Consider the following 14,812-nt stretch of genomic DNA (forward strand, 5'->3'; position numbering starts at 1 on the left):
TTACTTTTTTTGAAGCTTAAGAAGAAGATGAAGAAGACATTGGATTTATATTCCGCCCTCCACTCTAGAGTCTCAGAGCGGTTCATAATCTCTTTTATCTTCCTCCCCCACAACAAACACCCTGTGAGGTGGGTGGGACTGAGAGAGCTCTCCCAGAAGCTGCCCTTTCAAGGACAAACTCTGTGATAACTATGGCTGACCCAAGGCCATTCCAGCAGGTGCAAGTGGAGGAGGGGGGAATCAAACCTGGTTCTCCCAGATAAGAATCCACACACTTAACCACTACACCAAACTGGCTCTCCTTAACAGTTTGATTGTTCTGGATAGTGTAATATGGGTGTGAGAGCTGTAGCTGGTAACCAGCCAATATTACTTTGTTCTCTAAGGATGAAGAAAATACTCCTATATAGTATATGAGCTCAATAGAATTTTTTTTCCTGAACATATAATACAAATATTAGTATTTCTTTTTTTTTTTTAATTTGATTCCTACATAACACAATTCAGATGATTTATCTTCATTGCTACTATCTAACGATCCACAGTTCACTGCGTGTCCACAGATGTACATACACAAATGTGTATGAGAGAGAAATAATGCATATAACTAACCAAATATTTGAAGTTTAAAGAAGAAAGAACATAAATGTAGATATCCACTGACATTTTATTTTCACCCATTTCTGGCCAATTATCAACGCATAGCGAAGCCCCTGAGATATCTGGCTATCAAACAAACAATAAACTGGATACTTTCTCTTTATATGATTTTCCCCATGTTCTCTGATTTTGACAAGTAATGGATTTCAAAACTAGATTCTCTCTATAAAAATGAATTGTGATTTGAAAGAAAGCTGTTTTCTTAATTTATCTTGTAAATATACATTTTGTATTGAAAAATCAGAAGAAAATTTGGATTCTAAACCCCATCACATTCCTAGCATGTACATGTCGGTACAAATTGACCTTATCTTGTACAGGTGGTTGGTATGCCCAGATGTTCAGCAGTCCCTAAATGGCATGTGTGCCATATTACAATGTACCCAACGGGGGGAGGCTACGATAAACAAACTAAAAGGCAATGACCACTTTGGAGAACTATATTTCCAAAATGAATGTTGCATGCGCTGGTCTGATAAGTATTTTTTTAGAATTATAATGACTTTTGATTTTTGATTCTCCGAGAAAAAAAATGACATTCACAATTTATTCTAAAAGTTGCACAGCAGAAAAAACAACAACAACAAAAAAGTAGAACAATTGTATAATGGGGGAATGCTCAATTTCCACACTGTGTATAAAATCCATGTCATGGTTTTGTGATTGTATACCTGTACAATCCTGTATGCAGGCTGTAACTTGAGAATTTATGCAAATTGTGTTGTATAAGGGCTGTTAATTCCAGTCCAATTAATAAATATTTAAAATAATGTATTATGGGTATATTTCCTGCCAATCAATAGTAACTATTGTACCTAAACTCAGTGGTGGTCAAATGCACAGTCATTTTTCCGTAAACTGCTTACTCTAGACTAGCTCCTGAACATATGAACATATGGAGCTGCCTTATACTGAATCAGACCTTTGGTCCATCAAAGTCAGTATTGTCTACTCAGACTGGTAGCGGCTCTCCAGGGTCTCAAGCTGAGGTTTTTCACACATATTTGCCTGGACCCTTTTTTGGAGATGCCAGGGATTGAACCTGGGACCTTCTGCTTCCCAAGCAGGTGCTCTACCACTGAGCCACAGCCCCATTCATGGCTCTCCAGGGTCTCAAGCTGAGGTTTTTCACACCTATTTGCCTGGACCCTTTTTTTTGGAGATGCTAGGGATTGAACCTGGGGCCTTTTGCTTCCCAAGCAGGTGCTCTACCACTGAGCCACAGCCCCATTCATGGCTCTCCAGGGTCTCAAGCTGAGGTTTTTCACACCTATTTGCCTGGACCCTTTTTTTGGAGATGCCAGGGATTGAACCTGGGACCTTCTGCTTCCCAAGCAGGTGCTCTACCACTGAGCCACCATCCCTCCTACATATGAAGCTGCCTTATACTGAATCGGACCCTCGGTCCATCAAAGTCACTATTGTCTACTCAGACTGGCAGCAGCTCTCCAGGGTCTCAAGCTGAGGTTTTTCACACCTATTTGCCTGGACCCTTTTTTTTGGAGATGCCAGGGATTGAACCTGGGACCTTTTGCTTCCCAAGCAGGTGCTCTACCACTGAGCCACAGCCCCATTCATGGCTCTCCAGGGTCTCAAGCTGAGGTTTTTCACACCTATTTGCCTGGACCCTTTTTTTGGAGATGCCAGGAATTGAACCTGGGACCTTCTGCTTCCCAAGCAGATGCTGTACCACTCAGCCACCGTCCCTCCTCAGCCCCAGTTGCAGCAGTGTCTCCTATATCCAGTTTCTTGATCGAATAGGGATGAGGAGCAGCAGCCTCTTTCTCATACAACTTCTCTGCTGGGTGGGTTTCACTTCTTGCCATTGCTGTTACTTGATGCATGACCAATAGGGGTCAGAAAGGTACCAATTTTATCAGTTTTTACACACTACATTTAGAACACCTGGTAGCTGCAGGGAGCATTTTAAAATTAACCTGGCTCCTCCAAAATATAGGAGGCTGTGTGGGTCCCCTCAGTTGATACCAACAGCCTGTCACAATTATTCCCGTCAAGCAATATAGCGGTAAGATTTACAGGGGAATATTACGTCGGCCTCACTGCTGCCTTGACGAAGTGAGGTGGTATGGAGTGGCTTGGCAATGGGAAAACAGGGGGTTCACCCAGGCACTGATTTCCCAGCCCTTGCTGTTGAACCATCAAGCCAGACACAGCAGCCAAGAAGCTATGATGAGTTCAATTCACTTTTTTGTTTTGCTTTCACACTGACTTATGGGAACCCAGGAGTGTTTTCCAGGCAAGGGACAGGCTATTTTTAGTTTTTAAGAGATTTTTTTTTACTAAGCAAGAGCTCAGGGATGCCAGTCCTCATTTGGGGATGGAGGATCTCTCTGTTTTTTTTTTTTACTCCTGCCTGCCACTCACCAGCTGGCCAGTGCTGACATCATGCAGAAGTGACATCATCACGTCAGTGACATCACACAGCAGCACTGTTTTTTTGGGCAAAACTCTAAGGTTTGAGGGCAATTTTACCATATAGAGTTTTGTCCAAAAGCAGATCACTCCCCCCGCCCCAAATCCTGGAAAGTCCCTCTCTCTCTCACACCAACATGATCATTTGAACATATATTTGAACATATGAACATATGAAGCTGCCTTATACTGAATCAGACCTTTGGTCCATCAAAGTCAGTATTGTCTTCTCAGACTGGCAGCAGCTCTCCAGGATCTCAAGCTGAGGTTTTTCACTCCTTTTTGCCTGGACCCTTTTTTGGAGATGCCGTGGATTGAACCTGGGACCTTCTGCTTCCCAAGCAGATGCTCTACCACTGAGCCACCATCCCTCCCCAAACATATGAACATATGAAGCTGCCTTATACTGAATGAGACCCTTGGTCCATCAAAGTCAGTATTGTCTTCTCAGACTGGCAGCGGCTCTCCAGGGTCTCAAGCTGAGGTTTTTCACACTTATTTGCCTGGACCCTTTTTTGCAGATGCCAGGGATTGAACCTGGGACCTTCTGCTTCCCAAGCAGATGCTCTACCACTGAGCCACCATCCCTCCCTGACCTGGCAACCTTATTTACTGAGCAGTACAAGATTTTAAATGTCTAGAGGTCCTTTTTAGGTATAACATATTGGAAATAACATCAGACCAGGACTTTTTTTGTAGAAAAAGCCTAGCAGGAACTCTTTTGCATATTAGGCCACACCTCCTGACATCACCAAGTAGGAACTCATTTGCATATTAGGTCACATCCCCAATCCAAGCCAGCCGGAACTGTGTTCCTGTGCGTTGCTGCTCAAAAGAAGCCTTGCATCAGACATTAGCCCAAGAAAAGGCCAGAAAAACAGCTATTGTTTTATCAAGATTTGACTACAAGGAAGGGGGATGTTATGTCTTTTCTGCACTGCCTTTATTTCAAGCTAAAGTAACACGGTTGTGAAGATATGGTTTGAGGAAGCAAATGAGAAAAGCTATAAACTCACTTTGTAAAAAGATTCCTGGGGGCTCCAAATTGCATTTCCTATGCTACTTGTGAGTGTGAAATCCCTAATTTCAGTTATATACGGACATCGTAATCACCCATTTGGTTGCCAGGGTGCCTGGAGATTCAACTTACACACATCTGCTGTAAGACGTGGGGTTTATCTACCATTTTTATAAGAGACTTACGTGAGTGCTAACAGCCTCAGTGTTACAACAGCACTCTATATCTCCGGAAGAGTGCTAGCCAAAAGTACAGATGGGTTTCCAGCCGCTCCGTGCATGCACCATCTCGGCTGTTGCAGTGGAAGAAGTTGCGCCGCCGGGGTTTTCAGCATCGATCACGAAAGCCATGTTGGTAGGCTGACACCATCAGCGACTGTCTTCCTGCAGTGCCAGACTCCATGACAGCGAAGCGAAAGGCTCACGTCCTCAACAGCTGATACTTTTGCATAAGGCAATCAAGCTTATCTTAAGCATGGATCCTGTCAGACTCCCTAAGTTTTTGTCCAACGGAACCCAAGACAAAAGATGGCGCCAGTATAGAAGTAAAGAAAAGGAAGAACATCTTCACCTAGAGCCAGAGTTCTTTGTATAGATCGGGTGTCACCTTAGGTAACAATTTGGCCCTCTATTGTCACCTTTAGCTAAGTTTTGATAGCTTGTTAATCACTTCCATCCCAATACCCTCACACATGCATTGCCCTAATTGTCACCCTGGAGCCTCCCACCTTTTGCCCATTGTTACCTGGAAACCCAATCAGGTAACCAGGGCCAGGTCTGCTCATTGGCCAGATATGGGCATCCGATCAGGTGCCCTGAATAAACTGGCCACTGCCCACCGCACAAGTCCAGCCCTTATGGTCACTGCGGAGCCTCCCCTTTTTCTGAGGTCATGTACCATCTGACCACTTGTCATCCGCCCCTGCACCGCCTACCTCCTAAGGGTTCAAGGTAGTCCTTATAACCTCTGACCCAACTTCCCACACGTGTGCATCTGATAGTACCACATACCCCACTGTTAGATACGCCGCTGATACTTGATCAGTTGAGGGTCCATCCCCTATCTCCTTTTTCGTCGCCATTGGAGCCTTCTTTGAAGACTACGATGGGTAATTATTACCCTGTTTGTCAATCCTTGTGTTTATTTCTATCTTATTTTTATTAGGACTGTATGTGCGTTGTGTGACTTTATACTCTTGTATGTTTGTCTTTATTTCACAATAAACCTTTTTATATTATATTGTCTCGTTATTGGGTAACTTCCAAAGCAGACACCTTCTGTATACAAAAGGTTGTTGATCTCGCTAAAAGGCAGATTGCCCTCCACTCTAAGTTTTCCAAAATCTTATTTTTAGGGCAATTTGCTTAACATACTTTAAGAGAAGACACGGTGTTGAAATTGAAATGTGCAACTGAAGCTATGGAGATTCTATTTTGCATAGATCGGTGGGTTTGTGCTATTAGCCAAAGTAAAGCAAGACTGTTATGGGAACAGATGATTCCAAATTATTGATGAAAAAGTAAGAACACTAGGAATGGACATAGCCTGCAAGGGAATGGGTAAAGTTGTAGCAATTCCAGGTTGAAAAATAAACTAGTAGAGTTAGCTAGATGAACACTTCCTCTAGAGCAAGCAGGATTTGTTCATCATTTTAGTTGGTTTTCAACCCCTCTCTGACCTGCCAGTCTACTTGAAATTTCTAATTCTTCCTGCCTATTTGTTACAGGCTGCTGTATGAAAGAAGGTGATACATCAGTCAAAAGATACTGTGACAAATTTACAATGGATAATTCACAAAGAGAATAAATTTAATATAATAGTCACCAAGCAGAAATAGAAGAAGAGTTCATATCAAATATAGCCCCAAATGGGTGCTGAATAAATTCTGAAATCCTCAACAGACAGCACTTACACTGGTAACTTCCATGATGGTATCTAATGGTATCAAACTGAAAATATGACACATATTTCTTGAATCCCATAGAAGTGCAACAGGACTGCTAGCTTACTTCACCTGTTTCAAGGTACTTTCTTCAGGCATAGGATTATTGAAACTGTAGAGCAACATACATCATCATAATGCATATACACATATAACAAATAGCCAAACTATTAAAATACAAATAGGAAACATACTTGCATAAATTTTAGAAAAGACCAGGGCTTTTTTGAGCAGGAATGCACAGGAATGCAGTTCTGGCTGACTTGGCATCAGGGGGTGTGACCTAATATGCAAATGAGTTCCTGGGCTTTTTCTACAAAAAAAAAACCCTGTGCAAAACAATGGTGGTATCACGGGTGTGATCTAATATGCAAATGATTTCCTGCTGAGCTTTTTCTACAAAGAAAGTCCTGGAAAAGACAAACAAGTATTCTTTCCAGGGACACTAGGCCTCCACCAAAATCTGTAATAGGCTAATGCTCAAAATGGCTCAAGGCAACGAACCACTCAGCTCTACAGCTTCAATAATCCCGCGCCTAATGAAAGTACCTTGAAACAAGAGATGTAAGCTAGCAGTCCCGTTGCACTTCTACGGAATTCAAGAAATATACCTCTTCATATCTTGTTAGCAAGTATGTCTGATAAGATCCAGGAAACCAAATCCTCCACTGAATTGAAGTTGCATCCTCTTTAAAGAAACCCAAGCAGTGAGGACCCCCCCCCCCCCAGCTTTTTTTCCTGGAAAAAGAGGTGCTGGAACTCTCAAGAGGGAAAAAAAGGATAAATGCATAGGTACCCCAGTCAGCACCTGCCAGCACTCTTTGGCCGCAAGGCCTACTGGGGAGAGAGACTAGTGTGCCAAACTAATGCCAAGCTGGTGTAGGGTGTCTTCTGTGCCTTACAGTGAGCACGCTGGAGGAGGAGATGGGAGCTGCATGGCAGGAGCTGCAAGTTGCACGTGCTGGGGACATCTGGGAAATCAATGTGGCAGCCCCATAGTCAGGAATTTTCATGGGGATGTTACAATAGGGGATGCCCATGATGTAACAGGGGGCACCATCTGCTGCACCCCACCCCCTGCTGGCTGTGGCCCTGCTTCAGTAATAGACCCTTCAGTTCTTAAGGAACCAGAATGTGATCCTGTTAGCTTGGAGTCCAACGGCACCTTATAAACCAACAAGATTTTCAGGGTATAAGCTTTTGAGAGTTCAGTTCTCTCGTCATTAGTCACAAGTAGGAATGGAGACATGAGTCTTTTAAATTCCTATAGATTTGGAGGGCTGTTGTAAAGGTCGTAAAGAATGCGTGAAAAAAGAATTCTATGTACCTTATGTAGCCCAAAGGGAAGTCCATTGTTCTGATTTTGTGAATGAGCTCGCTTAACAATCTCATGGTGTAATTTCACCTAGACATTTCTTTGATTGGACATAGCTATGCTTAGGTTAGGGAAGGAACCTAATATGCTGAATATTACGCATCTTTGTGTTGTGCTTTTAATAGATTTACTTTGGGATAGAAGGTTACCTGTCTGTCCAAATTAGAGATTGGAAGGACATTGCTGACAATTAATGGTACATAAATTGGAAGGTGACTAGGAACTAACCTTTGTCCAAAAAGCATTGGCTTGTTGTATGTATTACCTAACAAACCTATTATTGAATTAGTTTCTTTAACTTTTAATGGAAAATTGAGGTATCTTCAGATAGTTTAGGAAATAAATTGTTAGAGTGGAATAATAATAAGTGTACAAATTAGCATGTATGCTATTATTTTTGCCATTCTTATCCTTATAGCAGAAATGGTACATAATTCTTTTCCTTTGTTCAGATTATGCCAAAATAGTTGATGCACAAATATTGAATTTTAATCACTCTTCTTCCAAAGCTTTTAAATTGCCTGTTTCCTTTTATGCTTGAACTATGAACTTTTTGTGTTTTTTCTTTGACTGAAATAATTTTATTTGATACATTTTAACTTTTAACAATTGCAATTGACTGAGAAAACAATTATGTTAGTATTTCTTCCATCTTATCAATATGATTTATGCTTTGATTGGTACCATGAAGATCTAATGGGAGAAACTGAGTAAATCAACCGTTTCTCAGATAACGAATTGTTTTGGCTCTCCCTTCCTTATCAACTGCTACTTCCACAATAATTGGGATTTTCACAACTTTGTAGGATAAATTACTCTTTTTCAGTACATGGTCACATGGAAGAGACTAAAGAGCTGGGCTCATTTTCTGTAGCAGAACACTGCAAGAACTTCATTGACCTCCATGTGAGTCAGCACATTTCATGGACTGATGTAATTGGCTGACCAAATGTATATATACTGAATAGTGCCAGACGAACTTGCTCTCTTACTTCAATGATTTACTGGCGAGGCACTTCGATCCACAGAGCTGTATATTTGCTCCACTGCACCACCTCTGTGAATGTCCTTGTCTATAGCTGTATAATACACTATTTAACACAAGGTGCTGGTGTGTGGCTCATATTTTTACTCGCGACGACCCGGTGGTTTTTCGCTGCTCCCTGCACTCTGCACATGCTCTACTGACATGGACATGATGTTAGTCATTAACATATACATTTCCCGTCAACAAAGAAAATACTAACTCGCTAGAACTGGAACGATACATCCGTGATCTCTCATCAGAGTACTCGGATGCTATGGTGATAATTGGGGGGGGGGGGGGAGAGTGATTTTAATGCAATATTAGCTCCAGATGTGATATCACACTCTCTGTGCTAAGTACAAACTGTTTGTGGGCAACAGGTAGGAAGACCCAACGCGCACTTCAAAAGAGTGCAGGAAAGAAGTGTGCATTGGGTCTTCCTCCCGGTTGCCCGCAAACAGTTTGTAGTTGGCACAGAGAGTGTGAACATCTGGGGCTAATATCGCATTAAAAATTTAATATTGAATTAAAACATCAAACTACGCTGGACTTCATCTCTCAAAAAAGGCTAAGGCTTTATATTTTGAATGGTTCCGCTACTGGAGATTATCCTGATGATTTTACATTTATGGCAGTTTTTTTTTGTTTTTTTTAATGTCCAAAAACTTTTTTATTGAATTTAGTAAACATACAAATAAAGCAATCAATGACTGTATCTGCAATCATTCTTTGTGTATAAGCATAGCATACCAGCAGAAAACAGAATATATATATATATATACACAAAATACAAACAAAACAACACATACATACATTCACACATACATACATACTTGGCAGCTGAATTAAAAAATAAGTACTCTGTCCATATGTTAATTACATCAAATTAATAATGTCATAATATCTACCAGGAATACATGTACGCATCTGATCTACAGGACTAAAAGAAAATTTAAGAAATGGAAGCCACTTGTACATCAGAGAATCGTTGCCTTCTGAATTATTTATATTGCATAAACTATCTGCTATCTTGTCCATAGCATAGACCTCCCAGATTTTAGCATACCAGGCTTTAACTGGAGGAATATTGGGAGATTTCCAAAATTGGGCTAACACCATTTTAGCAGCAGCTAGTAAAAGGGATATCAGGGATTTTAAGAGGAGGAGGGATGAACCCAATACTTATAGGCTCAATAATGTTAGCAAACTTTTATTTATTTAGTAGGCTTAAATGGGCTCAACTTTTAGCCAGACATATACAGTATCAACTAAGAATTGGCCTGATCAGGAAGAGCTAACTGCAGAAGAGCAAGCTGTACAGGAAGAGCTGTACAGGAAGAGCTCAATACACCATTGCCTAGTCTTACAGCATCTAACTGAAAGATATTCATCTAAAAGCTCAGTTTACGCTACCTTCATAGATTTGAAGCCAGCCTTTGATTCCATTTCCAGGACTAAATCACGGGGGGGAAATTCGAAGTAATTCTCTGCCAAAAGGTTGCAGGCTTCTTTACCTATCTGTGCCTTACGTATTAATACCACCTTCAAGGTCAGATGTAATTGGCAAGGGCATCTTATAATCCAATTAAAACCTCTTAGGAAGTTAAACGAGGTTGTATTTTGGCTCCATTGCTCTTCATTTTCTATATGAATAATACGGTCAGATGTTTAAGTGATTTAGATTTCCATCCTCCTAAGCTAATGGGTCATAGAATCTCCATGCTATTGTATGAAGACGATGCTGTGATTTCATCAAGGACTCCCAACAGGACTTAAAAGAGCACTAAGGGTACTTACGGCAGCAAATTACCCAAACCCCCAAATTATGGCATTTGGTAGGCATTCTAACTCCATCTGGGTATAGAGCACAAACAGCCATAAGGTAGAGCAGGTGGCCAGCTTTTAGCCGTTGTTTCTCTGGGTCGAGGAAAGTCCATTGTGACATTGTGTGCTGTTGCTGGATAAAAATCTCCCCATGACATAATTAAATTCTCACATACGAAGGATGGTCAATACATTCCAGCTGCCTTTAAACCATTTCAACGACACAACTCTTATATGGGATCATCATCTTGTTTTATCCCTCTAGAGTGGGTACGGTTGAAATTCCTAAGAGCTACCCTTCAACTACCCTGCAAATTGTATCTGGAGACTGGTATGGTAAAAGCTGAGGCTAAGGTGTGCTTAGTTAAAGCTAAATTTCAATCCTCAAGGCTTAACGCCATCGATTCTTTGGGAGAGTGATCAATCTATGAGTCTAGGCAGATGATACTGTAATTTTAGGACTGGATCGCTATTGAAAACCACTCATCATCGGTGGGGGATCTATCTTGTGGGGTTTCGAAGGGCACAAGTCTATTCTCCATGCTTTTCAATCTCGATATAAAGCTCTTAGGACAAATCATTCATAAGGGTTTGTAGAATCTTTCGGGCTCAAGTGCCGTGTTCTACTGGAGAAAGTTTTCCTTCCAGACGTTTCGTTCTCAGCTGCGGAGAACATCCTCAGTGGCGTTGCAGCTGGAGCAGGCGCTCTGACCTTCTTGGCTGCTGTGCATTCATAGTTTGAGGATCATTCATAGTTTGAGGATTGGCTGTCATCAATATGCTGATGATATTCAGCTGCCTGGCCACAGTTAGCTGGCTAAAACTCAACAAATTGAAACTATAGCCAGAAAAGACAGGTGGCTGGGAAGGCAGAGACCTTGAAGTACATTGTTCTCCTCACTTTCAGTGGCGTTCAGCTAAACCTTGCTGACTCAATTAACAGCCCTGGTGTCATCCTGGGCCCAACTTTATTATTGGATAAATGCAGCTGTAAAAAAAAAGCATTCTTCCAACTTCACCTAGCCCATAAAATGGCCCCATTTCTTGATACGCTTGACCTGATCATCTGGATCCACACAACAAAAAACATCGAGGCTAGACCACTGTAACGTACTGAATGTTGGTCTCCCAACAAAATCAATTTGGAAACTCCAACTGGTCCAGAATGCTGCGGCTTGACTAGACAGCCCATGCGTCTATAATTCCCATTCTGCAAATCCTCCACTGCTTGCCTATTTGTTATCAAGCTCAGGTTTAAGGTATCGGCCCCTCTCATTTCTGAGGCTGCCTTTCACTCTTTGCTTTGCCGTGACCATTCCGCTCATTTCAGCAGGATACTTACTGGCAAATGGGCAAAATCAACAGGTGTCAACCAGCAAAAGGGCAAAATCAACAACTGCTCATACACGTGCGTTCCATGTTGTGGCTCCCACCTTGTGGAACGGTTGGCTCGAAAAGCTCCCTCACCTGACCTTTTGCAAAGTACGCAAGACAGAGCTGTTTAAAGAAAGCACAGGTAATAAGGCTGCACAGTACAAAATTACCTGGAAAAATGACTGGACTTTACTGCTGTACGTAGAGTATTGTAAGTAGGATCCTATTATGCAATACTTATGGCTCCTGTTCTTTCTGGTGGTTCCATCCAGACTTCTAATATCCTAATTCATAAGTTATCGAATATCCCATTTTGTTGGTTATAGTGATTCACTATCTGTAATCTGTCTTGAGTCCATGTGAGAATGGCGGACTACGACAGTATACGTCGCTTTAAGGCTTCATAATACTGGGTTAAGATTATGTAACTCCCACTATACAGCTGTAACTAGAAGCATGTGAGAAACATGTGGAACTCATTAGCCAAATGAGCAAAGGGATTGGCTGGTGGGTGTATAACAACAGTGGCCTCACAACTGCCTACTGTGGGTGAATAGTGGAGAGGAGTTGGAGAGTGGCGTGTTATTCTGTTGGATTGATTGAATGTATTGGATTGATGGACTGGTAAATGACTATTCTTCTGGACTGTGATATTTGTACCACTGAACTGACTGGACTGAATGTGAGTGACCTGACCATTGGACTGACTTTGACTTATGCTTATTGCCTGAACCCTAATATACTTGTTGAACTGGCTGTTGTTGAGTTTGTCTTCATTAGAACTATAGCTGGGGCTGGGCTGACCAGAGTGCTCTACACAACGAACTCCAGCACACTCTGTCAGACTATAAATAACATATATAACAACCCCCCAAAAGAGTCTAGCATTGTGCAGAGTTAGCATTTGTAATCAAGTGTACCGGTTTCTTTATGTATTTTTTAAATTTTCACCCAGTGGAGATGCAAGTTGAATAAGCGAGCCTTGATGTCTTCAAGCCACACTTCTGTAATAAAATAATCTTTTGGAAAAGCAAGGGAGTAAAGAAGAGTAGTTACATTAAGCAGTACAAGTCCAGTAGTGTTTTTCTCACTATCTGAACTGCAAGGATTCGCAGAGGTTTTCCTATATCTGGAGGGGAGGGGGGGATGCCCTTGTGTCTTTTGAAGGATGGCTGTTAGAGGCATCATCAGCTTTATGCTGAGGGAAGATCAAGAGGACTATATTTGAACATATGAAGCTGCCTTATACTGAATCAGACCCTCGGTCCATCAAAGTAAGTATTGTCTACTCAGACTGGCAGCGGCACTCCAGAGTCTCAAGCTGAGGTTTTTCACGCCTACTTTTCAGTTGACCCTTTTCAGTTGGAGATGCCGGGGATTGAACCTGGGACCTTCTGCTTACCAAGCAGATGCTCTACCACTGAGCCACCGTCCCTCCCTATTTTTCTATTACAAAGCAACAGAACACCATTTGAGTCCAGTAGCACTTTGATCTATTACAAAGCAAGTTCATGACACATTAAATTCAAACACATGCTGAATCTTCAGATGAAAGAAAGCAAAATTATTCATTTAAAATTACAATTTATTTCAAATATATTACAAGGCAGAATGTTTGGCAGTGGTAAAAGAAAAGATACAGAAAGTAAAAGATAGCTGAGGCTTCTTTTGTAATCTTTTATACCACAACATTTTTATTAGGAATGTTGTGTTTTTTTTTTGAACACTTACAGTTCAAGGCTATCTATAGGTTTATTTTTCTGCACACATTCACTATCCTTTTTAAAATCTATTTATGATATCTTGATTTTTTAATACACTGGTATGTTTGACTCTGCAGCTTTTATACACACATTCATTATATCTTAATGGATTGTTAACAGCTTGAATTGAAAATACAGTTTAAAAGAAATGCTATGAACCAATTGGTTTTGAGCAAAAAATGAAATCTTTTGCTTGAAATAAGGACTAGTCATCTTTCCTCTTGAAAAATACATTCAGCTAACGCTTTAAATATTTCTTATAATTTTCATATGAAACACCAACTCTTATTTTCACGGACATCAATATCCATTTTTAAAACTGTCAACGCACCTGAGTGACTGAAATTTCCTTTGAAATTAAGAAATGTTTAATTCTGTGCTAGTTTGTGGTTCCTCCCTGGGCATGTTAGGATGTCTTTCTTTTCTGCTCCTACTGATTTGGATGGCACATCTCCCTGCTTCCCAGTCCCTAGAGAGCACTTTCTAAACTGGGAGATTCCACAGCTGTGCTGATTCTATGGGCTTTCCCCTTATTTTGGCAAGTTCAACACCCAGATTAAGGGAGATTTCTGCATGCCATTACCTGCAGGATCCTTTCTACCTACATATCAAATGTAGGAGGGAAAAAGCCCAAAGGAGGCTCCCTATCATGTAAACTGGAGATCTACACTAAGACTTCTTATCAGCTCCTTCTAAGAGGAAACTAAAGCTTATCATCAGGAATTTATTGCTACCGTCTAGCCCTACTCTGTGTAAGATCTAACAACATACATCATATCACTGCCATCTGCTCCAGCCCCGTGTTCACAAGGGGGTAGAGGGGGAAAGAGAGGAAGAGCAACAAACACACAACTCATAACATAATAAGCACATGGGCAGAGCAACTAAAAGATAAGTAGGAGTAACAACAAATTATTACATGAAACGAAAGTGTTCTAGGAGCTAGAAGGACATGCAATGAAACTATTGGTGCCAAATGAATCAGAATACGATATTTCACAGACTTAGGGTAGCCTTATTTTAAGATCTGCAGATGACCACCAGCAGACATATATTACGTCTTCTCGTATGTTCATGATTTGTGGGACATAAATGGTTAAGATCCATACCGATCCTGTTGGGAGAAGTGAAAAGAAATGGACAGGTACAATCTCTTTTCAGGAAGCAAGTGCAGCAATTAAAGGTTGACTGAATACTGGGTGTGCATGTGAAGTGCCATCAAGTTGAAGCTGGCTTACGGTGACCCCACAGAACTTTCAAGGCAAGAGATTAACTTAATATACCAAATTTATTTTGCAGACCTGATCATCCTTTTCTCTTTTTTCATACTACACTCAGCCATCAGATCTAGAAGAGCCCTTCCCTAAGTGTCCCTTTGGCTCCAACTACCGTCATT

The 14,812-nt window shown here is 41.2% G+C and overlaps 1 protein-coding gene across 1 annotated transcript in view; it reads right to left on the bottom strand.

The window, feature by feature from the left end:
- Positions 1-13,220: 13,220 nt before the first annotated feature.
- The window catches only part of ARFGAP3 (ADP ribosylation factor GTPase activating protein 3), a 79,602-nt gene continuing 78,010 nt past the window's right edge, over positions 13,221-14,812 (bottom strand). The window contains exon 16 of the mRNA XM_060258502.1: positions 13,221-14,530. Coding sequence (XP_060114485.1) covers positions 14,513-14,530 — 18 coding nt within the window. The 3' untranslated portion in view covers positions 13,221-14,512. The remainder of the gene's footprint in view (positions 14,531-14,812) is intronic.

The sequence above is a fragment of the Heteronotia binoei genome, chromosome 17 (assembly GCF_032191835.1).
Source record: "Heteronotia binoei isolate CCM8104 ecotype False Entrance Well chromosome 17, APGP_CSIRO_Hbin_v1, whole genome shotgun sequence".
NCBI classification, from domain to species: domain Eukaryota; kingdom Metazoa; phylum Chordata; class Lepidosauria; order Squamata; family Gekkonidae; genus Heteronotia; species Heteronotia binoei.